The following is a 27126-nucleotide window of genomic DNA, read 5'->3' on the forward strand; positions in this document are numbered from 1 at the left end:
TTAAAAATTGAACGATGCCACAGAGACATAGGCACGCTCCCTGCTCATTTTGTCACCGTCTTTCTAAGAACTTCGTTAGCCACTCTAAGCTTTTTTTTGAGTTATATGATGGTCAAAAGTCTGTGTTGCAGTGGGAGCATATTTGGATGCATTCCTGCAAACTTTTGGCACAGGACCTAAGAGTTAATTCATTCATCCCTGTAGAGCAGGTTATTCTACCCCCTACACCTGCTGTGGGCAAGCAGCAGGCAAGCAGAAGAGACAGTGATATTGGGGGGGGGGAGTAGAGGAGGAGTGGGTGATCTGGAAACCTGATATTTGCCAAAATGTGTCCAATTAAAAATGCTTAGGCTCACCAGAGTAGTAAATTTTCAAGACATTTGTAAGACGAAGATTATTCAAATCCACTTCACAAAGCTAAAGGCTTTGTTTATGGATAGACTTATTTCCACGTACTTCATTTTTCATTTCAGCTTAAGTATATTCCTAATTATATGAAGCTGAACCAAAACAAGCTACTCCAGGGATTATATTCACCGAGGAAAACACCTTTCTCACAGCATCTTCCTAATAAACGAGTCAGTGGATCTCTTTTACTTTCAAATGTGTGGCTTATATACGGCAGGGGACAACTAAAAGGCTTCACTGGGAAAATCAGGATAAGCTTGCTTGCTCTAGCTCTGTAAAACATGAATTTTCTGCTGCTGAATTTTAGGAGGTCACCTGCTCTTAGCTCCCCTCTCCCCCCTTACAAGTTGAACACTGCACTAGGAGAAAGGATTTTTAAAAAGCTAAAAAAATGAATCACCACATTTTGAGATGGCATGAAGCTGCAAGCAGGATTTGGATGCAGGGCTTGGATTCCTTGATAACACTGTTGGCACTCAGATCCATTGGTGAACACTAGCAAATAGAAGCAAACACACTCAGTATTCAAGGATATGGAAAACAAACACACATTCTATTCTAACCACTACACACATTCGAGCAAACAGAACTCTATCATGCCTTCGATGTTTGCAATGGTTAATCCTGTAACCTAGATAAGTGGCTTTGTCCCTCCAGATGTTGCCAAACTACAGCTTCCATGAGTCCTAGCTAGCGATGCCAATGCCAATGCCAATGCCAGATAGTTGTAGTTCAGCAACATCTGGAGGGACAAAGGCATCTCAAGGCAGCCCTGTTTAGGGAAGCTTTTAATGTTTGATGGATTTCTGTATTTTAGTGTTTTGTTGGAAGCCGCCCAGAGTGGCTGGGGGAACCCGGCCAGATGGGCGGGGTATAAATAATAAATTATTATTATTATTATACCTGTTGCCTATGTTCCAACACCCACCTGAATCTTCTCAAACCAGTAGCTGAGGTGTGCTTGATTAAGCTTCCAAGGCAGGAAGTGAACGTACTCTAACCAATGGAAGATGAAAACATATGCTGCCCTCACTCATTTCTCACTACTACCCATGCCTCTAAAGTACTTGATTCGCCTTGGTGTGCTTGAATATCCTTTTCGCCGTTGCAAAACGCTTCAGTCTGCAACCAGGTAGATGCTGTTGGGCCTCCGGTTGACTGGCAGGTTTGAGAAACAGCAAAGAAATTTTATTTCAAACAGCTGCAATGTTTTGTTGATGTAATAGTGATGCTTTTCTAAATGATTTGCTTTGCCATTTATTGCTACCATCCTATTCTAACCTACACAGTGCCGTGCTTCTGGAACACACCACAATTTATTAATGCTTGTCCCATGAGAACAATTATTTAGACATTTTTAATTGATAGTAAGAGTAGGGAAGTCATGGCTAAGAACTCAATCTCTTAGCCAGAAAGTCCCTAGTTCAAATTTCTCTTCTGCTATAAAACTCAACAGTTACAAGTTACACTTTTTCAACAATCTTCTATTCAGGGTAGGAAGCTAAATACATCACATGGTCATAATGGTTTACCAAGATGTGCTTTAAACACTTTTGACAGCATTTTTTTTTACCTTCCGAAAGCCTCTGATCTTTCTTCTGCTCCTTCCCTTTGGCTTGCAAAGCCAAGCCTGAAGTCAAGACTAAGCTGTCTGTATTATCCATCGGGTGTTTCAAATAAATTTTCCATTTTGTCTTACTGGTCACAGCTGCACCGAGAACTAAAGATTACACAAGCTAGCCAGAACTACACCAGTTCCACTTGCTAAACGCTTTTAGAAATTAGATTTGACATACTCTGAACTCATCTGATCAGCCAACATCACCACAAACTCTCTTTAATTACAAGAAATAACAGCACAAGCTAGAGGTCCGCCGTCTTTTAAACGTGTACGTCATTTTTATTTATACAAGGATAGAGAAAGACCGTAGCAATTTTTATTGGAACTTGCAATCACCTAGGATTAGCACTGCTAATTAAATTGCTAGAAATTTAGTTTAGGATCAGACGATGAGATCGTGATCGGGAGCAAATTAAACCTCCCATCCCTCACCAAACATTAAAAGTAGGGGACATCTAAATGTATGCATGACGTACAGTCAAAATGATGCTTCTCTCAGGAGGACTGGACCTCTCCATTTTCTAGTGAAAGAGATACGAGCCCAGTTTCCCCAAATGTAGTATTTAGATAAGATGTAAAAAGAAAATAACCATCCCAGCAGTCTCTCTTAATGGCTCCTCCCATTAGGATCTCTCATCTTGGTCTCGCAATACACAACAATTTGTTTCATTGCCAGCATGAAGAGTTTTGGTGTTAGGAGTAAGGCCTGGCTAGCAGCATTCAGGGAGGGCGGGGGGAGAGCAAAAGCTTTTGGGCTGGGGTTCTTGGAAGACATCCCCCCCCTTTTTATTTTTTGCTTCTAGGTCTGAAAGTCTGCCCATGTTTAAGGACGGAACCAGAATAAGAGAGTGCAAAGGTGGCGGCAGCAGTGAGGTTTGCCAAGGCCATGCCTGGAGATCATGTGTGCATTTCCCACTAAAGCCTCGCCCATGTCATGTGGCAGGAAGCAAGGGCAGGAGAAGCGCTAGGAAGCCGCTTTTCCCAGAAAGGAATGATTAAAGGAAGAGAAAAGTGGCACAGGGGGCAGCAAGTGTAAACTTTCCTTTGTTAATATCTCTAGCTAGGTGTGTCCTACAATCTCGTCATCCAGTTTTGGGAAGTGGCAGAGAGTTCGTGCTCTTCAGGAATTGGTCGCCTCATATTGGCTTGACCTAGGTTTCCGCTGCGGCAGAGCCTTGGCTTCTTTGCTGAGTGTGCCCGAATGGGACTGTGCAGTTGGGGCTGGCACACCAGGCTCAGGACCAGTTCCATTGGTTCCTGTGGAGTAAGTCTGGCTGAGGCTGTTTGCATTTCCAGGAGGTGGCCGGGACCTGGAGTTGGACTGGTACCAAGACCCGCTTCGGTACCGATTTGGATTGGGGTGGGGGGGCCCATTTTGGCGTTGCACTTGGGCCCTGTAACCTTGACCAGATCTTCTATTGCCCTGGAAGCCCTAAAACGGAAAGAAAGGGAGGATTACTGTAAGCAATAGCTACGGCAGACGGCAGGTTTTGCCACATTCAGCAAAGAGCCAAGACACACAATCACCAATTATACTCCACCACTAAATAAGTATAACAAGAATGTCTTGCCAGGCTCCAGTTTTAAGAGTGGTTCAAAAAGGGCAGCCCACCCCCACATTTAATAACAGAGTTAGAGCATTTAGACAACTAGGGTCAAGTTATTATTATTATTATTTTAAAAAAAGATATAAGTGATGACAAGCACATCTTTAAACCTGCAAGGCATCACCTGAGCATATTCGTACAATATATAAAAAAATGGAAGAGAGCATCTTAAATTGCATACACTTTCTAGTTACTAACAGATTTTCATTCTATTTTCAGGGGTTGATTAAAGGAAATATGGATTTAAGCATAATTTTAAATTGTGCAAATGGACACAATAAAGGCAAGCCTCTTCTGATCAGTTCAGCATACAGGAAATAGGTTGCCCAGGGGAAATCAAGATGACGACTTCCGCATGCCCCTGCCCATTCAGTGGTTCCTAAACTCCCCCCCCCCCGGACATGGGTGGCACTGTGGGTTAAACCACAGAGCCTAGGGCTTGCCAATCAGAAGGTCGGCGGTTCGAATCCCCACGACGGGGTGAGCTCCCGTTGTTCGGTCCCTGCTCCTGCCAACCTAGCAGTTCGAAAGCATTAAGTGCAAGTAGAGAAATAGGTACCGCTCTGGCGGGAAGGTAAACAGCGTTTCCATGCGCTGCTCTGGTTTTGCCAGAAGCGACTTTGTCATGTTAGCCACATGACCTGGAAGCTGTACGCCAGCTCTCTTGGCCAGTAAAGCGAGATGAGTGCCGCAACCCCAGAGTCATCCGCGACAGGACCTAATGGTCAGAGGTCCCTTTACCTTTAAACCTCCCCCCCCCCCATGGACCACTTGAAAACCACTGAGGGTCTTGGTGGACCACCTAAAGGCTTTTCTACCTTTTGTAGCAATTGCAATGCTGTATGATGAATGTTAATTGTATCTTTTCAGACACACCACAGACCAGCCCAATGAAGCTTGGGGACCACGGGGGGGGGGGGCTGCCCTACAGCACAATTGCCTTGTTTATTCACAGCCACGAAGAAGCATAGCTCCCTCTACCCCTGGCCTGATAAAACAGCCATTTAGGGTGCATGAATGCATGCAGAAAAAGAGTGGAAGAGCACGAGACACAGAGCCATAGCCCTTTCTGGGCCACAAGGAGCTGAGGGCTTTGGTAGTCTGGCCTTTTGCGGTAGCCTCCATGTTGCAAGGCTTGCAGCGCATGCAAAGCTGAGATATAAACAAGAGCGGCTGCAACCACTCGTTCTTACACTACAAGCAAAGGCCATTCAAAGCAACGTACTCATGGTCCACCCACATGCCAGTTTCAACCACAACAGGCAACATTAATCCATTACCTCACGGTAGGGCTGATATGGACGGCCTGTTGTATTTGTAGCGGCTTCTGCAGGGGGTGGTGGTTTCTTATTGGTCGTCGTAAGGCTCGGAGCAGAAACAGAGGCACATACTGTGCTTGCAGTGCTGGGCTCATCTGGGCTACTCACAGACGTAGCAATAGAGCTGCACCGTGACCTGGTGGAGTAACTGTTCTTTGGGTGCGAAACTGAAATAAGAACACAAGCCAAGCTTTTAGGAGGAGGCTGTCGTAATCTGAATTCCCTGCACACATCTTTTATAATAGAGTCAAAGGAGAATTTACCTCCTCTTGACAACAACGAGAGATAAAGTGCTTCATATTCAAAGGTGATGTGTTACATCTGAAAATAAAATTTGTCTTCTCTCTCTATTCTTGCAGCACCCTTGTGGTAATATTACAAACTTTTCCCCATAGGGGAACTCAAGTGGTGGTCAGCCACAGGACTATAGTCAAAACGCAAATCCCAAGGTTTGCAGTATTTCCCCCCTTTAAAAGATAAACACCTTAAAGGGGCAAAAATTATGCATGGTCCAATGGGGACTGAATTTGGCCACTGAATTTAGAGTAACCATTGGAAAAGGAGCGATACATCAAGAGGAAGGGGGCGAGGGAAAAAGTTGAATGGCTATGTGGGGGAAATTCTAAAACAGGAGTACACCTTTTAGGAGGGAGAATGAAGTGCAACATTTTGTTGCAGCCCCAACCTGTTTCCACTTCATTATTCCAACAATCAGAGCTCTGAAGCAGATGACCTCCCAAGGACAAAAGACAGATGAATGGCAGAACAGAAGTTTGAATTTGCAATGTCCAAATCCCCAATAAAGCCTTACTTAGCAATTCCCTCTTCCTCTGCACAGACAATGCTGAATTTGGTTTCATAGCAAAACATGGCATTGTCACACCTTTAGGGTACCATAAAGTTATTTCTTTTTAAAGTAGCTCTGGAAACAAGGGGAAGAACTTATCTATACTACACACACACACACACACACACACACACACACACACACACACACACACGGTGCCTAGGTTGGCTCACCTTGTCCAAAAGATTCAATGCTCCTCTTGAGTGCATCTAGGTCACAAGTGAAACGAGCCACCCTTCCAAGATCTTCATCGTATTTGCGCTCACTAACAAAGTGCTAAAGAGGAAAATGCCGGCATGTTAAGGTTCCATTAATGACTTTCTGTTAAGTATGTTCAGGGTTTGAGCCAAGCTGAGGCCCTGATGCCAAGAGATCTGCCAAGGCACAGCTTGTGAGAGTGTGTCCAAGGTACAGGGGCAGAAAACTAAGCCCTCCAATTGCAAGGAAATCCCATTTATCTGCAAGCATTTTCAAAACATTCATTCCAGTGTCATTAATGGTAAGTTACATGAGATGAAAATTATGCATGGTCTTGCTGGTGGAACAGCGTGTCTGGGCTCAGTGGAATGTTTATGCAACTTTGTTCTGCCCTCTGGTGGTAGGAAAAAAAGAGCATTTATTGGAGCTGTGTGTTTAAAGCAAGCATGCTTGATACTCCATGATCAGATAGATTATTCTACTTTTTAGAAAACAAAAGTGAGAACAAATGTAAAGAGACAGCACAGACAAAGGTTTCTGCTTGGTAGCTGAGAGGTTCCTGTCTAGACTGGAATTTCTCTCTAAATGAGATGCTGAACACCAGTGAAGTTCAAATGTTTGCCAGGGGAAAAAGGGAATGCAGTTGTTTTGAAATGCATTATGCAAGCAAATGAATTTACATACATTTACTTAATCTGAATACTTTAATTTATCTTGGTTTTCTTTAGAAATAAAAAAAAAGATCAGATTGAGTACTTTTAATGAAACCTTAGCTTTGACTAGATTGGGGATAGGGGATATTGTAACAGTGGATCTCCTGCATTGGCAGAAGGTTGGAATACCTTGAAGGTTCTTTCTATTATTCAGATGGAGGAAAAAGGTTAGAACTTCAGGCACCCTTGGGAACACACCTGTGCAGAGCTGGTTCCAGAGACTATCAGTAAGAAGAGATTCCTTATGAAGAATGTGTTCTTTCAAAGGTTCTTTTGCTACCAAGGTGAACATCGGCACAATTCCAGCAACATGTTTCAAGAGGATACCAAGTCTCTTCTCTTCTCTCTCTCTCTCTGCAACCTTTTTAGACCCAGGACATGTATTTTGGGGCCCATTTTTTAAATCTTTTACCATATATATGTATGGTGGTAATGCTTGTGTTGCAACCCACCTCGAATCAGGCCACGGCCCTCCTAGTGGTGTGATAAAACCACTAGCACATCAGCAAAGCTAAGGAAGGCCTGGTATAGTTTTAAATTGGGTGGGCAACCATGTGTTGAGATTCCTGCATGCAAGGAAGGGGGTTGGACTAGATGACCCCAGGGGTCCCTTCCAACTCTACAATTGTATGATTCTGTGACCCACCAGTTGGAAGACCAGTGCCTAGCCCAGTTCTCTCAACCCCGACCCTATCAATGTCAAACCCTATTCTCCAAAGACTCTTCTCAGCTCCGGTATGCAAGAGCACTCCTTAACTTAAAATGGTATGGTGGACTGAGCATGAGGCATCCTACATGCAAATATAAATATAAATATAAATTCAGCTACAGCTCTCCTGTAACAGGAGGATACAAGGGAATGAAGCTATGGGTACATGGAGACTATTTCTAACTCCACTTTGCTTTGATCTCTACATCAACTGCTTAGGCCACAAGCATGATTTATGGTAAGACTAGGGCTAGCATAGCACACAGAAGTCCAAGGTTCACCTTTATATCAGCTCTAAGCTCTACCAACTGCTCCTCGGACATTCGGACAGCCACATCAGTCATCTTCTTCAGCGCCTCTGCCTTCTTTTGCCGGCTGCTTAGGATGTCCACTGAAATGTAAAGGAATGCAGACCAAGCGGTTATGACGCCCAAGACAGTTACATAAGCAGCTCAGTGATACTAATCACTTGCTCACCGATATTAGCGGCTCATTGCAAGCAGCAAATTAATGAACAAAACTGAAACCTACATTAAAGCAGATGCTAAAAACACCAACTGTGTACGTAGCCCCAAAAGGCCAACTCTAGGAAGGAGGAGTTGAATAGTTATGAGGAATCCACCTAGAAGGCTTCCACACACTCTGCCCTGACTTGGACTAACAGCATAGGTTTATTATGGTCGGAGACCAGCTTATAAAACACACTTGGGGGTACAATCCCAGAAGGAAAACAAACATTTAAAACATTGTACAGCAGTAAATTTAAAATTTATAAATGTGATAAGCGTATAGGCACTTAAAAACTTTGAGATATGGTACCGCAGAGATATGACCCAGAACCACCTGGGGAACCGAATTTGGGGATTTTCTTAACGAAGTAGTTTGGCTCGGGGTGGTGGTTTGCGCCTACAGATCTGTACACAGAATCTGGCGACCATCTGGGTCGTCTTTTGATCTTTGCCTAATAAGAGAAGATCACATTTTTGCTTTTCCGGGAGGTCAGCGTGCCTCACCAGCAGGGGATCAATGGTCTCTCTCTACGTGCCTCTTCATAAAAGGGACATCTAAAAAATAGGTGCTCTGGGCTTCCTATCTCCCCCAATGAACAGGTGCAAATTCTCTGATCATATGGGACTTTTTAAAAGGATCCTTCCAGGACTGGCGAGGGCAGAGCCAAGCTTCTGGCAAGAGTAAAAGCCAATTTTGCATTTTTGGATACGAGAAAGAAGAGATATGCTGCCGGTACGGCTATCTGTCTCTCTGTTTCTCCAATTTTATAGTCAGGGCACCTTGAGCAGTCCTGTTGTCTCACGGTGCCTATGATTCTTTGCCTAACCATAGCTTTTGTTTGGCTCAACTCCAGACTTAGAAGGGCCTTCGAGGGGCAAAACCTAGTTTCTGAAGGGTGTTCAGGACTGCTGTCTGTCAGCCTGACTGGAACTGGTCCCAGAGGATCAGTGGGGCTATTCCTCTGGGGAGCAGATTCAATGCCAGCCATTTGTAGATTGATGTTAGGCAGATATAAACCTCCACTCTCATTATCCCTGTTTCAAGTCTGACCCATGAGTTTGAAAAGCATCTGGGGACATGTAGGAGAGCTCTAAAGTTTGGATTTGGGGGGGGGGGAGCAGAGGAAGACAGGCCCAGAAAGGATCCATAAATGAGCTGTGTCAATGTTTTGGCCTTGTATATTTTAGGGCCGCGGGGACGAAAAAGCCCCATTGGGCTGTAAAAAATTTAAGAATAGTTTGCGTTTTTTTCTGCAGAGCTCCCGATGGAGTTTATGTGAAGTTTGTTGGTCCCTGAAGCCTGTACCACCATTCCTAGGTAACTTGTTCTAATTTGTGGCCTTGAAGTTCCCAGCTTCTAATTTTTGGTCCCCCCCCCCAAAAGCGAGTATCTTGGTCTTTTGATAGTTAATTTTGAGACATTCAGTTTCACAGTATGCTGCGAGCTTTCTTAGTGCTCTTGACTAACAGCATTTGTTAAATTGGAGCTTTCAGGCCTAAACATGATGCAAAATGGGAGATCTAGGGATATGATCAAATGCTGATAATAATAATAATAATAATAATAATAATAATAATAATAATAGCTTGTACTTGAAATGCCAAGGGCTGGGAGTGGTGTTAACCCTTTCCCCCCAGGATTGATTTCCTGCTAAATACTTACCTCACTGGTGGGAGGGGATGCCAAAGGTATGATATATGAACCCGTCTTTGACACCATCATGTGACATAGGGAGGAAGCAATTTCTTTGGTATGTTATTCCTAGCCATTTAGTTCTTTAAAATAAGACCCATCGCCTTCAACTGCACCCAGAAGACACAACTGTTGATGGTCTATTGAGAAGTGTTCCTGGAGTCTTCTTCTAGACAAGCCTTATTGAATTAAGTTTCATAATCAAGTTCTCACACCAAAAATGAGACTCCAGTGGGTAGCCTGCCCACTGTCTTTGCCCTAGCCTTTGTTCGGCCTGTTGCTCAGGTTAGCTACAGCAGTGGAAACTGCAGTTTTGCCCATACCTGCAAGACTTTGGTATTTGTACTCAGAATTCACTCTTTAATGTCATTTTTGCCTATGAGATAATGGATTTTATATTTGGAAGGGACATGGAATGGGCTGGAGAGAAGGTCTGGCTCACTGTTTGTTTTTAAAAGCCACCGTCTTGCATTTCCATACAAAAATGCTATTAACACAATTTCTTAAAAAACAAACAAACACTTACTTGCTTCTGCTTTCACTTTGTCCATTTCACCTAGAAGGGCTACTTCTCGATCCATGAGACTAGGAAAAAAGAGGATAAAAGAGAGAGGTGAAGGGGGCAAACCTTTTACACTCATAGCCTGTATATTGTCAGACTGTGGGCAAAAAACAAGTCTGTTATAAACCCGATGCAGAAAGAACAGGGACAATAGGCATGTGAATTATTCATGCTGTTCAGAGAGCTTGAATGGATCAGTACCAGTATAAAGAATGGGTCAACAGATGGCAGCAGGAAACTGCAAATCCTTTGCAGAATTTGTGACATAACTTTATTGAATACACAGAAACCCAGCATGAACCATCAATTCACTGCCTGGAAATCAGAAGAACCTTGACTTTGAGGTTTAAGCTCTGAATCTTCAGAATTTTCTACAGTTCTAGGTGGCCTTAATTCTTTTGCTGCAAATGCTGTTGCCCACATAATCTGAAATGGCACCTCAAAGGACCACACACACAGCCTAAGGCAACTGTGTCTGCCACAAGAAGGCTGGTTCTCTGGAGGGAAATCTATTGAAAGAAAGCTTAGCATTGTGCTATGTTCTTGTTCCACTGCTTGCTTTGTCTTACGGAAGACAATATAACATCTTTTGAAAACCAAGAGCAACTCCTATAGTGTTAAGGAACAATTCTGCTGTGTCAACCATCACAGCATCTAAAACTAAAATTCTTCCAAAACCAGTTGCCCCTGTGACACCCTTCCTGCTTTACATACTGACATGAATTGGTTTCCTCAGAAATGGACAGAAAAGCATTTTATTTGTTTGCACTGACTTCAACCCGTGCAACAGTTGTTCCTTGAAACCCACAGGGAACGTGGAAGAGATTCTTTCTAGCAGATCTGTCACTGCGTTTTAAGGAAAAGGCAATTAATCTTGGCTATAATGCAGAGCCAAACTGACCCCAGGGCTCAGTGTTTTATCAGCCCTGTGTACAAAAGGCTCCCTGCAGGAACCTTCTCTACTTGGCATTTATTGAAGGAGGTTCCCCTGGCTTGCTTCCAAACAGGCACTATATATCCCTGTGTCACGGAACTGAACTTCCTGGTTTCTGCTGATTCCACCCTCACCCTTTCTATAGCAACTGGGACACACAGACTTATCTGAGCCAGGCTGCTGAACCACACTCAGGTCTTTGACCTTTCTGAATGTGACGCAAGTGTGAGTCAAAGAGCAAAGAATTAATTGTTACAAGAGAAGGATTTTTTAAGCTAGTAAAACTAGAGCTCTCATTTTGCAGAGATTATAACCCAAGAAAGGGGCACTGATGGGGGAAAAGACTGCTTGACAAATTATTATTATTTATTAAATTTGTACACTGCCCTATAAAGGTAAAGGTAAAGGACCCCTGGATGGTTAAGTCCAGTCAAAGGCGACTACCTACTTATCTACTTGCACTGGCGTGCTTTCGAACTGCTAGGTTGGCAGGAGCTGGGGCAGAGCAATGGGAGCTCATCCCGTTGCAGGAATACAAACTGCCGATCTTCCTATTGGCAAGCTTAAGAGGCTCAGTGGTTTAGACCACAGCGTAGGTCTCAGGGCGATTACATCATAAAATCACAATGTAAAAACATAAAATACATACCGGTAATAAAAACAAAAACAGCCCAATAACTCCCCCCCCCAAAAAACACATTTTTAAAGGCCCGGTCTAAGAGGAACATTTCCCCCTGGCACTTAAAGATGGGGAACCACTACAGAAATGTACCAATATTATGGGCAAAACTCAGTAACTGCCTCAGTCACTTTTCTCTTCTGGAAGAGCCCACTCACCCGAGAGACAGGGAGGAAGTGCCTGCGAATCTTGAGCCTTGGAAAGAACATGAGTTGAAAAAGGAAACTGGAAAGTGTCACTCTTCCAACTTCTTCCTTCAGCAATGTGTGCTTTTCAAGGAAGAGAGGGGTAACTGCCCTCACCACCTTTTGACCATGTACATGACTACCTTACAAGTGACAGGCCCCAAGGAAAACACTCGTAAATGTATTTGCCTTTTACCAAGACAAATTAAGCGTATTCATATCTGAATAATTCAGCCTCTACAGGTGTTAGCATACCAGCTCTGAAGCTCTGCAAAGGCCAGTTTCATTTTCTTAATGGAGGCATCCATTTCTTCTTTAACTACAACACGATACCGAGCCAGTGACACAGTGCACCTTTGGAGGTCTTTCACTGATTTTTCAATATTAGAACCTGCCGGGGGAGAAGAAACACACAAAGCCATCTAGTATTAGTCCATCCAAGCTTTCCAAATTGCTATAAAAGCAGAGGTGAGGAACTGGATCCACCTGAAAGCCCAATCCAGAACTGGCCAATCTTCCATGGAGCATTTTTGACAGGTGCAGGGGACCACCTACCGGTAAATCCCTTGATGCTAGGAAATTCAACTTCAAAAGGGAGATTTGGGCGCACACTCTAAGGGGCGCTCTTCCTCTCTTCCTTCACATGAATTAAGCCATGGCTGCAAAGGTTCCTGGTAAAAACGGGGCTTGCATCCAGCACAGAGTTTAAATTCAGAAGCAAATATAAGCCCTGCCTTCAGTAGAATCAACTCAGGAGTTTCCAATCAAAGTTCCTCGGTGAGACTCATCCTAGTGGGGCTTGCATTCAGCACTGAAATTAATGCATAGTCAACTACTGACTAATTGCCATGAAGTACCCATTTGTTTTTTAAAAAAACAGATTACCAGATTGACCAGAAGACGATCCCTTGACTTCAAGAATACCCCAGATGCCCTGGACTGTGTGCACATGTGGGGCATCTAATTATGAATTAAATTTCAGTTTTAACTTTGAGAAGGCGTTTTCCTCCAGTAAACTCAAATCTGTACAAGAGTAGTTTCTTCTAAAAGAAAAGATGAAAGATTCAAGAGAGAGCAATAAAGGTTATAGACACTCTGCCTCATCTCTCCAGCAGAGCACATCTCCATGCTTATTTCCATTACCGAGGCATGCTGAAGTGTTCACCCCCCGCTAAGCTAAATTGCCAGTTGCTTGTTATAGCCCTTGTTACTGCAAGAAGGTGAACCATTGATGCTGGGAGCAGGATGTTCATGTCTCCCTGAAGTTAGGGATAATGGCCATCCTTAGAATCAAGGTCTTGGAGGTCCTTGCTGCCGACAGGTAGAGACAGGAACAGAGGAGACTAAAGGAAGGCATGGTAAGAAACTGCCGCTTCTCGTTAACCACCAGGTTTCTTTGAGATACTGGCTTGCATCATGGGAAAATTGTACACGATCTTGAAAAGCTTCCAGTAAGGAACATCGTGGAAAAAATATGGGATAGTACAAATTCTAAATGATATGAACAGTGGGCAACGATTGTGCAGGAAAACCAACTAATTAAAGGATTTCAGTTAACCAACTCTGTGTCTTAGTTTTATAGCAGCTGGGGGAAAGGCAGTTGACAGACAGGGTGTCATCTATAGCCTCCTCAACAGAGATGCAACATTCCTATTAAAGAGCTCATAATCCTCCCACCACAAGGCAATTTAATTAAATTCAATTTCAGCAGACCTAATGCGCTCTGCAAATGAAGCCCAGGCTTACCCAACACATTCTTACAAGAGTTCTCTGCAGCCCAAATGGAAGCAGAGCTGAAATTCAAATTCAACAGGGAAGAGACATTTTGCCTGGTGACTTATGTTCGCAAATCATCCAGGGGATAAGCCTCAGAGCTGCGAGACTGCTCAGTAATTCTGCATGTACTTTCTCCCCCAACCACAGGACTTGCAAAACAAGCATAAAACTGGACAAGAACTACAGGGTGGTAGCAGTATGATATTAAAGCAGGCTTGGAAAGTTACCACCAAGGCAGTGGGGAAGGTGGAGGTGATCAATCAGTTTGAATCTTCCACAGGAAGATCACAACTCGGAACCCACCAGGTGCCAGATACCAATGTAGCAGCTAGCACACTGTTTGTGTTAAAACACAGTGAAAGGATGGTGATTTATTGTTTAGAAAACGTCTTCTTAATGCATTTTTACAAGATAATAAATGGACATAAAAAGGGACAAATTCAATGCTGTGCTATTACCATTGTTCTGTCAGCACACATATTTTTGTGTGCTAGACAGAACAATTTTCCCTTCCTTTGCTGTTCCAATCCCAAAGCTGATTTGAGAGGGCCAGTGTACGGAGGGGGAAAGGGTGAGAAAAATCCCTTTGCACCAGTGGGACTTGTATTGCTGGTTCCTGCTAGTGCAATTATTTAGTTGAATCTAGCCCAAAGAGCTGCAGAACAGTAATATAAACGATTATTTTATACTGGGCTGAGGAGCAGCATGCAGACATGTTCCTAAGACTGCTGGAGATGAACAAGACAAATAGAATACAGTCGTAACTTAGAAGCCGAATGGAATCTGTTCTGGAAGTCTGTTCAACTTCCAAAAAGTTCAGTAGCTAAGGTGTGGCTTCTGATTGGCTGCAGGAGCTTCCTGCAGCCAATCGGAAGCTGCGGAAGCTGTGCCAGACGTTCGGCTTCCGAAAATCATTCGAAAACCAAAACACTCACTTCCAGTTTTCAATTGTTCGGGAGCCAAAACATTCGACTCCCAAGGCGTTTGGCTTTCAGAGTACAACCGTACATCTCTAATGCCTTTGTATACACTCTTTACAGCATATGGAACTAATAGCTAACAGCTTTCGATTTTATATCCAGTTTTCAAGATCCCATTGATGTGGGCACATTTATTTCTCTCATCTTTTATACCACCATTATTAAAGGAGTTTTGAGCAGCATACGTTGTGGGTCAGGTTCTTCCTCTTCTACCTTCAAAGAAGCTGTGAGGGAGGTCAGGCTGAGAGTGACTTGGGACAATGTCATCCAGTGTTGTTTATGGCTGAGTAGGCTCTTGACCTAGGTGTCTTTCTGATCCTAGTCCAATGCTATCCATTCCTACCCCCATGGTGAGTCAAGAAGAGGCACACATTAAAACTTTTCAGCCCAGTAATGAGAACAAATGTAGTCACTCTGTAGCTGTTTTTCCAGATCTCTCGGCAAAACTATGATGTGCTCAGTGAAGCCTAGAAAATGGACAACAGAGTCATGCAGTAGTAACAGATCCCACCCAGCCTACCTAGCTTTTTGTTTCCAGAGGACGCAGGGACCTCATCCAGCATCGTCAGAGATGAAGGGGCAGGTGAATGGTTGCTGGATACAGGCCTGGAGAGCGGCTTGCCGGAGCTTCTCAGTTCAGGCTGTACCCGGAGAGGCTGGGCATTCTGGGAAGACCGTGTGGTGGCAGGCTTTGGACTGAGGTCTGCTAGCCCGTTTTCTAATGTTACTAAAGAAGGAGGAAAAGAAGGTCCTAATTCATGCATCTGAAGATCATAAAACAGTGCAATTATGTAAGCCAGGGTTCCCAAACTATTTTTCCTAGGCACCTCTTTATAGTTTTGGCAGAGCATCATATGGCCAGAAAGAACAATGTGCTATGAACGCTCATCTACCTAGAAGATACATCAACATCCATCTCTATAAAGCCACCACTCAGACTTCTAAGTGAGCCTTTAGTACAAAATTTAGAAACCCAGGTGTATACAGTCGTACCTTAGTTTTTGAACAGCTTAGTTCTCGTTTTGGCTCCCAAACACTGCAAACCTGGAAGTGACTGTTCCGGTTTGCAAACTATTTTTGGAAGCCGAACGTCCGACGGGGCTTCCACAGCTTCTGATTGGCTGCAGGAGTTTCCTGTAGCCAATCGGAAGCCACACTTTGGCTTCCGAACCTTTTGGAAGTCGAACCAACTTCTGGAACAGATTCTGTTTGACTTCCAAGGTACGACTGTAGAATTTGCTCCTACTGCCATCTCCTCCCTCTGGGAACCTGGAATAGTTTCCACCCTATTTCCAAAGAACTAGTCGACCTCCTTTCTGTTATAAGTGCTAAACAGCAAAAAAGGTATTTATTCTGTTTTTATTATTACTACATATTTAAGCATAGCAGAAGGGAGAGAACAAGGCCCTCCTTTTTCTTTATACACACAGGCAGCAGTTCTGCTTTTCGGCAACAATCTGACAGAGAACTAACCTGCTCCATCAGGCACCTCAGGCATAGCAGGATCGCCCTCCTCCAACTCTCTGGCATCTATGGAAAGTGCATCCAAGCCTTCACTGAGTGAGTCCACAGACTCTGTGTCATTGGCTGAGCCATTGACATGGTAACCGTTGATCCCACCCTTATCAGATGAAGCTACAGACTGTTCTTCTTCGGTGGATGCTGGCTTGCTGGGGTCAGGAAGGCTGGCCCTCGATTCTGCAGGAGGCTTTGGCTTAGTTTTCTTCTTTTTGTTCTAGGGGTTAATACATCCACCCCGGGGGGGGGGGGGAGAGAGGAAAGAAAAACGCTAAGCTTAACTTCCAGGATCGTTCTTACTACTTGAACATCAGAGAATTAAATACTTTATAGCTGAACGTCCTAGGCATTGATCCCTTAAAAGTGGGGTGGATTTATTTAACAATTAGAACCGACAGACTGAGATTAATGTGGCCCAAGTGTACTATGCATGGCAACTGTGCATAGAGAAAGACTTCAGTGCAGGAGAGCATTAAAAATACTGCTCTCAACCATCAATTATTCTGAAGGACTGGCTGCACTCACAGATGTGTGCACACCACTATTTTGTACAAACGCAGAAAAGGCACAGGTTGTGTCACTGGGCTCTGAGAGTTGCAGCTTTCCATTTTTAGCCCTTGCAACCGAAAAGGTGTGCTTGACAGCAAGTGAGAACCGCACTGTGAAATCTTAGAAGCCAGGGACATGGCTGAGTAACATTTTCACTGGCCAAAGGGATAACGCTTTAATCCAGAAATCAGAAAACTACCCCTGAACCTGGAAGAAGCCTAACAGACAGGTGCCAAGGTACAGTTTTGCAGGACTAGGAATTTTTTTCAGCATGCCAGCTGAAAATGTTCCCATGTGATACCATCTCTCATGAATGGTTTGTGGTTTTATATTCTGTTTATTCTGTGAACCAACCTGTGGGTATAGGGCAGTATTTTACACCCACCAATATTGCTACCGTAAGCAAAAGTGAATTGTGTTTTTGAAACTTTGTTCCAAAAGCAACCAGACACTGGAGACCGAAGTAAGTAGTTTCTCAGGTCAACGTTATCTAGTAATAAATATGCAGTGGTGGCCTACAACAGATTCTCTTAACAAATTCTCTTTTTCTTGCGTCATTGCAGTTTGGTGTGAGTGGTACAAGAAGATGGGCTTAGAAAGCCCCATGGTCCTTCCAGAAAGACTCCAAACCAAACCAATACACTGCAGTTCAAGACCAAAATTAAGGCTTACCTTTTTCTTGCCAGTTACTGTCCATTCTTTCAACACTGCACTGGCACTACCTGTTTTTTAAAAAAGAAAAATCGTAAGCAGAAATGTATTATGGATTATGTGCTATGAATGTGAAGTAGAAAGTAGATAGTCACACGAGATATTAAAAGAGGATCTAGAGTTACATAAGTAACTGATGCGGCGCAGATAGCACATGAAGGGATGAATTATACTTTTCTTTTCTGCCCATGGGTCAGAAAGCAGGCCATCTTCTTATCCCCAGGTGTTTTCTGAGAGTTTTTGACAAAAAAACCAAAGAGAACAATATAGCAGAGCCTGAATTTCCATAAAGTTAGAGCCAGGAAAACGAAGGAGGGATGAGCATTTACGTACAAGGGGTATTCCAAATGCTCTTGTAGGAATTTTCTCTTTCTGTGTGTGATATTAAAAGTCTTTGTATGCTACAAAGTGCCTGTTTGGCCTGGGCACAAGAAATGGCAGCGAGAACTAGAGAAAATTGATACAGACTGCTGCAGAGATCTAATTTGAACTCAAGTGTGCCCCTTCTGAATTACAGTATTCCACACAATGTGTTGCAGCATGCATGTGCTGGAGCAAGAAAACTGCATTAATACAGAGGTGTTTCCTGGCACTGGAAGTACAACCTACTAACTTCCCAGTAACTAAAAAATTATTTCTAGCCATTGCATAGATAATTTACACACTGGCTGATTTTTTTTATGGTAGTGTAGCGGCAAAAGATTTTAAGAACTCTGTGCGTACAATTCTAGTTTCAATCCTATACTGAAATATGGCCTTTTTGTTTCATGTGGATCCTAAATAGATTCTGAAAGGGTTTATGAAAAAAAAACATATTCAGGAATGAAACCAATGTGCTGTTTATTCTGAGAAAAGCCAAGAAAAAGCTCTCCCTATATAGTCTAAAGACCATTACCATTTAATGAGAGGTACATTTGGGCTGGGCCACCAAACTGGCTCATGCCCAGCCTCAAGTAATAAACGTTTAAATGTTCATGTACCTACTACATAAGCATATAAAAAAAGAATGAAGCAGGGAAAGTGAGAATTTATATTGTCAATATGGTGCAATATAGAACCCATACACTAAAGCAAAATTGTACTGATCCAAGCACACAAACTTCTGAGCAGAGAAACAAATTTCTAGCCCACGTTGACTGAAAGTAAAATCTAGAAATGTATGGCTGTTTCTGCATTAAAATGTTAGAAAACAATATTTTGGGGGCATTGCACACATATTTCCTACATGAACCAAATATTTGTTTCAAGTATGTATACTTGTGTGAAAGTTGCAGGAATATCTATTTTGCCACGATGATGCAAATTTGGATGTCATGCTTGCTTGTGATCTTTGTAAAATAGTTGCCCAGGAGACTTTCCCCTCAACAGTTTACAGAGCTGGAACTCTTTACTCTTGACTCTCACACCCTTCCTTCTTTTCCAGTCTTTCTCCATACCAAATTCCACAGCCCAAATGTTACCTTCCTGGTCCCTGACAAAACCAAGAATCACAAACACCCACACCAAATAAACAAGGTGCAAAAGTGAAGAGTTTGTAACTGCACATATTCACAATGTAAGGCACCTACCCACCATTTATCCCCATCACAGATGACAGCCAGCATCTGAGATAGAACTTGATTCTTAAAAAAAACCTCACCTTCCATGAAAGCCTGCACCGTTCGGTCTACACAGTTATCAAAGTGCTGCAGCACCAGGATAATTTCGTTGTTGCTGCGGTTGGGGACTATTGCTCTCACAGCACTGATCTAGAAAAATGAGATATGCAGGTCACATATTAACCACTTGCTTCCAAGTCAAACATTTCCCCTTGCTTCCAACACAGGAAACTAGTTAAGTTTCTTTTCTTCCAGCTGATGTCAGTTTCAGTTTTGCTCTGGGAACAGCCCATTAGGGTTGTTTTCTCTGGCAATGTTTTTCTGAAGCCCATCCCAAGGAAACAAACCTCACAGAAGCTATAGCTGGAAGCAACATGAACACACACAGGTGAAGCCACCTGGGTCCCTTTTGCTTCAGTTATTACTGTAATGCCTACATTATGACTCAATATGTTGCCAAATGCAACTGGCCAGTACACCTTGCCCCCAAATCAATGCTAGCTTCTTCTTTTTTTGGAGTGTTTGTTGCTGTAATGCACATGTCTCAATCATGGCCTAAGTTACTTGCAAGAATGGCAGAGGGAAGGAGGCAAGGGAGAAATGGAGAGTTACAGAGAGATCATTTCCTCCCAAACCAGTAGTACAGGAATCAAACAAAGCAGCAAAAGGGGTAACAGCCTTGACCTACAGCAGAGGTCTCTATGTACTCCAAATTTATGTCCATTGCAGATCATAAGCATCTAGCAGCAATATAACATGCCAAAATCCCTGCTAAAAGAACTGTCCAGGAATTCCTTACCTTCTCTTTCATGTTTTCAAAGGTACCTCCTTGAGCCATCACAGTATTGGACTGCACATCAAAAATAAATCCTGATGAATCTGATGAAGTGGAGAGAGACACAGAATATTCAGAATGAAAGGAACCAAGAAGATGGAAATAAACTCTCAGACTAATTGTAGATATATCACTGCGCTGCAAAGAAAGGTAATAAAAAGTAGGCTGAAGATTATGCAAAAAGGTCTCATCCAATCCCTGGTGACAAGAGTATGCAAACACACCCAACTAGAGAGGCAGAGCGCACAGGGGTTCCACCTGTTGAACACTGCAGCAATTGTATACACTGCCTTGAAGCAGAACTCTGAAAACAGCCAGCCTTGGCAATATGGCAAGACCAGCCCCAAATCAGACTGCCTGGGAAGAGCTTGTGATGAGTTCTGAAGGTCAGAAGCTTAGCCTGATATATCACTAGGCATACTAAAGCTTATCTTCAAGATTTATCATTGGGTTAGACACACCTTCAACATAGCTTTGCGAATCCTTAGCTCTACTTCAGAGCAAACATAACGGCAGCAGAAAACTGGGAGCAGCAATGTACAGTATTGTCTTAAAGATTCACGACCTATTCACACAACCCTCTCTGTTAGCTGCTGCTCCCATTTTCAGTCAGTCCATGCCAGCTTCCAGCCACATGTACACCACCAATATTCACTGAATTCAACCCAGATAAGCATATGGCACACCACTGGTGATGTAGCAAGAGCATGCATAGAACCTTGCCACACTTGATAGAACTGGAAGTCAACATAGGCTCAACATGGCAGGAGGCTCAGGCTGAATGGATCAGAAAGATGAGCTTTCGCAAGATCTGCTTTGACCCATACAGTTTTGTGAGACCCCTACACGTTGTTGAAATTCTGCTTTGTTAGCCTACTCAGGCAAAAGAAAAGAAAAATACAGAAGGATCAAAGCAGCAGTGAAGGAAGTGTAGCCTCTAACAGAACTAGTCTGATATCAATTAAGACAACTGGAGTAGTCTCAATGCTGCCTTTGTTGTTTGGTACTAATCTTGAGGATAATACGCAGCTACTGAATGTGCACAGAGGAATCCATCGCAGCACCAAACCTTTACTCAATATTTAATGTTCTCGCTCCCTCTTGGGTATGCAAACTGCAGAGTTTTTACAATTCATTTATCAAGATCTGCCAGCTGCTAATTCTGTTTAATGCTAGCATAACTGCGAGCACGCATTTATTTGTTATGCTTTTAGGACTTGTGTGCCACAAAAGGGGTACTCCCTTTCTGTTATTCAATTACAATTTTCAGAACTAAAGGACTGAAGCAGTAAGTGAGGGGTGGGCTTGATCACCAGGACTACTGAAATCCCTGGTAAAGCCTATGTGGTTGAGAGGCATTCTCTGATCTGAGAGGTAGTGTTCAGGCTACTTTGGATGGGGATGCACTTTCCCTAAAGATTCAGGTGTAAATTTTGAGGGTGCTTTTAAATCTGACCTTTCCATCGGTAGCTGAAGTGGCATCCAAGACACAAAGGACCTGTAGCCAGCCATAGCCATGTCAGACAGAGAGAGCGTGGCCACAGTTCTTTACACTCCCGAAATGTTAATGCAATGTGCTGCAATGAGGCTGCCCTCGAAGACTGCTCAGAAACCAGTGGGCTAGTTCACATGTCACTTTCAAAGCATGGTCAAGCTCAACTATGGTTTAAAGGTGAGCATGCAGCATGGTGGGGCAAAGACTGAAAATCGCAACCACTCCACTTCTCCTTCGGTCCTACTGCACCTGCACTGTTTGAAGCTAAGCCCTGGTTAATGGTTTGTTTCCCCCCATACAAACAACAAGCAATAAGCCAAGAACAAACCTTATCCACAGCTTGTGCTATGAATGGTTTGAAGACAAACCTAATGCAGTAGCCAATATGGTGCCCTACAGATGCTTTGGAATATAGCTCCTAACAACTGTCTAGACTGGCCAATGGTCAGGGATTTTGGGAACTACAGCCCACAACACATCAATGAACAAAAGAGAGCGTCAATGAACAAAATTATTCAGCATTCCTACTCATATTCAGTTTCTGTTTTAACACCTATCTCTATTAAATATATCCTGTCGTCAAGCTAGGTGTTCTGTATGTGTGTATCTTCTATATGTGTTTATCTCATTCTTCCTACCTAGATGTGGAACTTTGCATTCATTTCTTCTGAAATTCTTGTTTTTGTTTGGTCCAGTTGCCTGTCCTATCTAGACCTCAAATCCCTCAGCATGCTGATGAAGACCTCTGCAGGCTAGTAATGCCTGTGGGCTTACTTATGAAAAGAATGGAACCAGTTAACTCATTCACTCAAATACCGGGATTACCTGCATACAGGAGAGCAAATCTACATTTGAGATGCTACAGGTATTCAAAACACCAATTGGGAGTGGGGAATACATTTTGCTATTGTTAAACAGTTTGGGGTCAGAAACCCACCTGGCCTACTCTTAATCATTCTGCAATCTGCTTGTAGATCTCCATCTGCCTTCTGGCTACCCCTGGGTTTATAATGAAAGAACTTAAGAACAGCACTGTTGTTATCTGGCCAGTAGCCCATCTATTCCAAAATCCTGCATTCATCCTGCTCCCTGCCTTGTAGGCCTTTTCCCACCTGGCCTGGGAGGGCAGGACCCTGACTGACTCCAGCTGCAAAAGCTGAGGCTGCTGAACAGACTCTTGGCTGGGGTATCGTTTAGGGGGTATCGTTGCGGGGTGTTGCCGTTATTCTTTTTTGTATATTTAACCTAGAGCTTATGATTTATTTGGAAATGGTTCAATGTGTACTTTTTGATGTTTGCTTGTTTATGACTACTTTTACAGTGGTATCTCGGGTTAAGAACTTAATTCGTTCTGGAGGTCCATTCTTAACCTGAAACTGTTCTTAATTTGAGGTACCACTTTAGCTAATGGGGCCTCCCGCTGCTGCGCCGCCGCATGATTTCTGTTCTCATCGTGAAGCAAAGTTCTTAACCTGAGGTATTATTTCTGGGTTAGTGGAGTCTGTAACCTGAAGCGTCTGTAACCCAAGGTACCACTGTATTATGTTTGTAATTATGCAAGCCACCTTGAGCATGGCTAGAACTTTGGAAAGCCAGCCTACAAATAAAATGATTGACTGCTTGGTAGTGGTCAACCAGATAGATGTCCATAAGAAATGCACAAGTAGGACCTGAGCAGAACAGCACTCTTCTGACCGGCAGTTTCTAGCATACTGCCTCCTACCAAGAAGGCAGATGATAGCCCTGATTGGTACTGATAGCTTTATCCACCATGAATTTGTCTAATCCTCTTTCAAAGCCATGCAATTGGTGCTCATGATGTCCCTTGTGGGAGCAAATTCCACTCAAATTATGTGCTGTGTGAATAAGTACTTCCTTTTTTTCTGCCCTGAATCTTCCAACATTCAACTTCATTGGGTGTCCGTAAGTTCCAGCACATTGAGAAAACATTTCTCTATTCACTCCCCCATGCCATGCATAATTTTAGGAACATCTATCACATTTCCTATTTCTTGCCTTTTCTCTAAACTATAAAGTCCCAAATCCTGGAACTTTTCCTTATAGAAGAGGTGGCTCCAACCCCATCGATCATTTTGAATGCCCTTAAAAACATACAAACAACAACAACAACAACAACAAAAAAACCCCTCCTCCAATTCTGCAATACAGTGGTACCTTGGTTCCCGAACGGCTTAGTTGTCGAACAAATCGGCTCCCGAACGCCACAAACCCAGAAGTGTTCCGATTTGCAAACGTTTTTTGGAAGCTGAACATCCTTCTGCAGGTTCCGCTTGGGTGCAAGAAGCTCCTGCAGCCTATCAGAAGCCACGCCTAGGTTTTCAAATGGTTTTCAGGAGTCGAACGGACTCCCAGAACAGATTAAGTTTGAGAACCAAGATACCACTGTATTCTTTTTGAGGCAAGGCAACCAGAACTGTACATCGTATTCCTAGTGTGGTCTCACCATCATCTTTGGAAAGGCATTATGACATTGGTGCTTTTATTTTTCAATTCTTGTCCTAATGATCCTTAGCATGAAATTTGCCCTTTTCACAGCTCCCGCACACTGGGCCAACAGCTTCATAGCAATCCACAACACCAAGGCTTTGTTCTTGGTCAGTCAATGCCAGTTCAGACATATATGTGAAATCAAGTTTTTTGGCCTCTACATGCCTCACTTTACACTTGTTTACATTGAACTGCAATTGCCATTTTACTGCCCATTCACAATTTATCTTGCCTCCATGCCCAAAATTCAAAGTCCTCCAAGGCAGTAAAAATGTAACATCTATCTCTCAAAGTCCATTCACAAACTAATCAATATGCCAATCTCTTGTTTGACTTTAATAGATACTGCACTGACCCTTGATGCAAGTTGTTGTGCGTAGGATCTGCTATTGTTGGGGAATGTTTTCATGAAACATGTTTTTTTCGTGACTCTGGATTCTCTTTCCTTTGTTAAGAAATGGTTGAAAAAAGCTACCAAGACACTAATCGGTTAAATGCTCCTCTTTAGGTGCTTAAGATCTCAGCTTGCCTGCTAACAATGACACAGCAGTCTTTGTTTTCATAAGCAGCAGCTTGCAATTCCAGAACTTGAGTAGCAAGTATGCATTCACAGTATGATCAAGCCACTGAAAGCAGAAGAGGTTTGCCCTTTACGATAGTGCACACTGAAGCTCTTCCTTTTGAGTGGATGTGATCAATTCCATAGACCAGGGGGTGGGCAGAAGGTAGATCATAATCTATTGGGAAACTGAGGGAATTTTGAAATGTATCAGCCAGGACTTTGGGCAACCCTTTGTTTAGCACAATAACCCCCCCCCCCAAAAAAGATTATGCTGCTAAAATGAAGAAAGCTCGGCAGAGGGGGAGAACAAAGACTTGTGTGCAAAAGGGCTGTGAGCTCCACTCAATTCTTGGACTTAAAACAAATTCCTGGGCCTAAAATTCTTTAATTCTATCTCTTTTGCACATGCCTCCAGTTAGTGGATCTCTCAGGATTCCAGTAAAAAATTAGGAAGATCCTGCAAGTGTGAACTCTGCCCATTGCTGCCATAGACCCCAAACCTTAACTGTTCACAGCTTCCTTTCACAAAGAGACTAAGGCATGTATGTAGCCACTACAAGTCATTTTATTCAAGGCTATTGTTCTAAGCCACTCTTTTTCATACCACACCAAAACTAGTTTGTTAATAGCTGCAATCCTGGAAACACCTTGCAGACCATAGTATTATCCATTATTTGGCCCTAACTTTCTTGGGAAAAGCTCTGTAGTTGCAGTGCCCACACCTTGAAAGATAACCAAGTGTTAATAACATTGTGTGCATATAGGGAGAATGTGTCTTTACACACACACACACACGATGCTCAAAAGCAACTGTCCAACATTTTAAAGATCCAACCAGTTTGCCAAGTTCTCTACTAAAGTTAAACCCAACCCTGCACCTTCTCTCAAAACAATGCCAACAAGAAGATATACTTAGTGGAAAGGCAAGCTATTCACTTCTAATTTAGTATGACAGAAAATGGGTGTCATAATCAGTGAACCCCAACATATCCTGATTTAGAAACATCTTAAGCATGCATATTGTAATCCATGCTTCTGTAAGCACGACCATGGATACAGTCACAGATGATATGCCATCCACCTGCCACGTCAGTAGTGTAAGTTACATAATAAGCCCCTTATCAGTGACAGTTTATACTGACCTTTTCATGAAACTCCCCAAAGTACAGATCCCGGGTCAAACTAGATGTGATGCTGGTATGCACAATATTTCTTTCCATATATTCACTCCACTCACCTACAAAATAGGTTAGCTGGATCTTCTTTTAGAACGAATGGAGAGGAGAGGGATGCTGAATACTTCCTTGGAAGTGATTCAGGAAAAGAGAAAAGTAGTTCAAGCAACAGGCTAAGATGAGGAGAGGCGAGACATAGGAAGAGGAAAAGTTCAGTGTCCCTGGTCCTCTGCACACTTACTGTAAGTAAGACAGCTTTAAATGCAAATGAGGCTGATATGTGACTTATGGCCTCACCTGGTTTAGCTTGGGTTTCCTCAATTTTAACTAGTGTTCTGCTGCCAAATCACTCAGTTTTTCCAAATTTCAGACAATGCGATGACCCTCCACTCTAGTAACTCATCCACTTCCACATGTGACACAACTCCTTGGCATTAAAGCACTTCAGAGCCTTGCCATATATTCTCTTACAAGGCAGTAACTTTTTAACAAATAACCTTCCTCCAACTTTACTGCTCAGGCACACTTTAATGACCCCACCTCTTCTCCCTTGCTGTCCTTGTCTAGAAGACGGGTGGCAAAGCAGTGAATCAGGCCAGCCAAGCTGCTTTAAATGACTTGCCAGCCCATCCTCCTCCCCATCATCGCACTGGGAAGCACCAAACTGAGATGTGTGTGGTGGTGGTGGTGGTGGTGGTGGGGATCACTCTCTCTGAACAGCAGAAAAGGTGACTATCCTCCCCATCACAGTGCTAGGCTGAGCAAAAAAGAAACTTCTCTTTTCAGCCTAGTGCTGTGACGAGGATGAATGTAGCAGTTTTGCTTTGTTTTTTGACCAAGAGCAGACCGTGTGCTTGCATGTAGCAAGCTATATGAGTGATGAGCACTGGCATGCATGAGCGTAGCCAAGTCCAAGTGAAAGGGTGGAGAACATTGTGGAGGAGACAGGTGAGGAACAACCACCCTCCTTCTGAAGGCAGAAAACGCAGGAGGGTTAAGACCCTGCTGTTTTACAAAGAATATGCCAGTAAGGAACAAAAATAGAGCAAGGAGCACTTGCAACTAACCTGCACAATAACTTAGCTCTACATATCAGCACCGAAAGCTTTCCTAAAATGTCTCTGAGAACATAAAAAACTTTTGTTTCTGAATTTATTTTCCTTGTTAAAAAGGTGATCCACCCATCAGATGTTTATACTTGAAAACCTCTCATTACGGTATCAACAGCACAAGTCTATCAATGCAGCATAATCCACCACATTATGAACAGCAGCTTCTGGAAAACGATGAAACATGACATCTTCAACAAGAAAATTATGCACATTTGGCAGTACTAGAAAACTAACATGCTTCTGTAAATTATTCATTGGGATTTCTACTTGTCATTGGAGTTGCACTTCCAGCACAGACAGGTGTTTATTAGGAGATTAAGGGG

General features: G+C 43.1%; 1 protein-coding gene across 7 annotated transcripts in view; it reads right to left on the bottom strand.

Annotated features, from left to right (window-relative positions):
• Positions 1-2285: 2285 nt before the first annotated feature.
• The window catches only part of SPATS2 (spermatogenesis associated serine rich 2), a 49184-nt gene continuing 24343 nt past the window's right edge, over positions 2286-27126 (bottom strand). For all 7 annotated transcript variants that reach the window (XM_035103892.3, XM_035103894.3, XM_088662943.1 and 4 more), the window contains 11 exons: positions 19916-19995; positions 19158-19266; positions 17480-17529; positions 16214-16475; positions 15261-15467; positions 12240-12375; positions 10151-10209; positions 7704-7813; positions 5976-6078; positions 4917-5122; positions 2286-3461 (listed from right to left, as the gene is read on the bottom strand). In XM_035103892.3, the coding sequence (XP_034959783.2) occupies positions 3150-3461; positions 4917-5122; positions 5976-6078; positions 7704-7813; positions 10151-10209; positions 12240-12375; positions 15261-15467; positions 16214-16475; positions 17480-17529; positions 19158-19266; positions 19916-19995 (1634 nt within the window). In that variant the 3' untranslated portion in view covers positions 2286-3149. The remainder of the gene's footprint in view (positions 3462-4916; positions 5123-5975; positions 6079-7703; positions 7814-10150; positions 10210-12239; positions 12376-15260; positions 15468-16213; positions 16476-17479; positions 17530-19157; positions 19267-19915; positions 19996-27126) is intronic.

This window comes from Zootoca vivipara, chromosome 2 (genome assembly GCF_965207765.1).
Source record: "Zootoca vivipara chromosome 2, rZooViv2.hap1.1, whole genome shotgun sequence".
Taxonomy (NCBI): domain Eukaryota; kingdom Metazoa; phylum Chordata; class Lepidosauria; order Squamata; family Lacertidae; genus Zootoca; species Zootoca vivipara.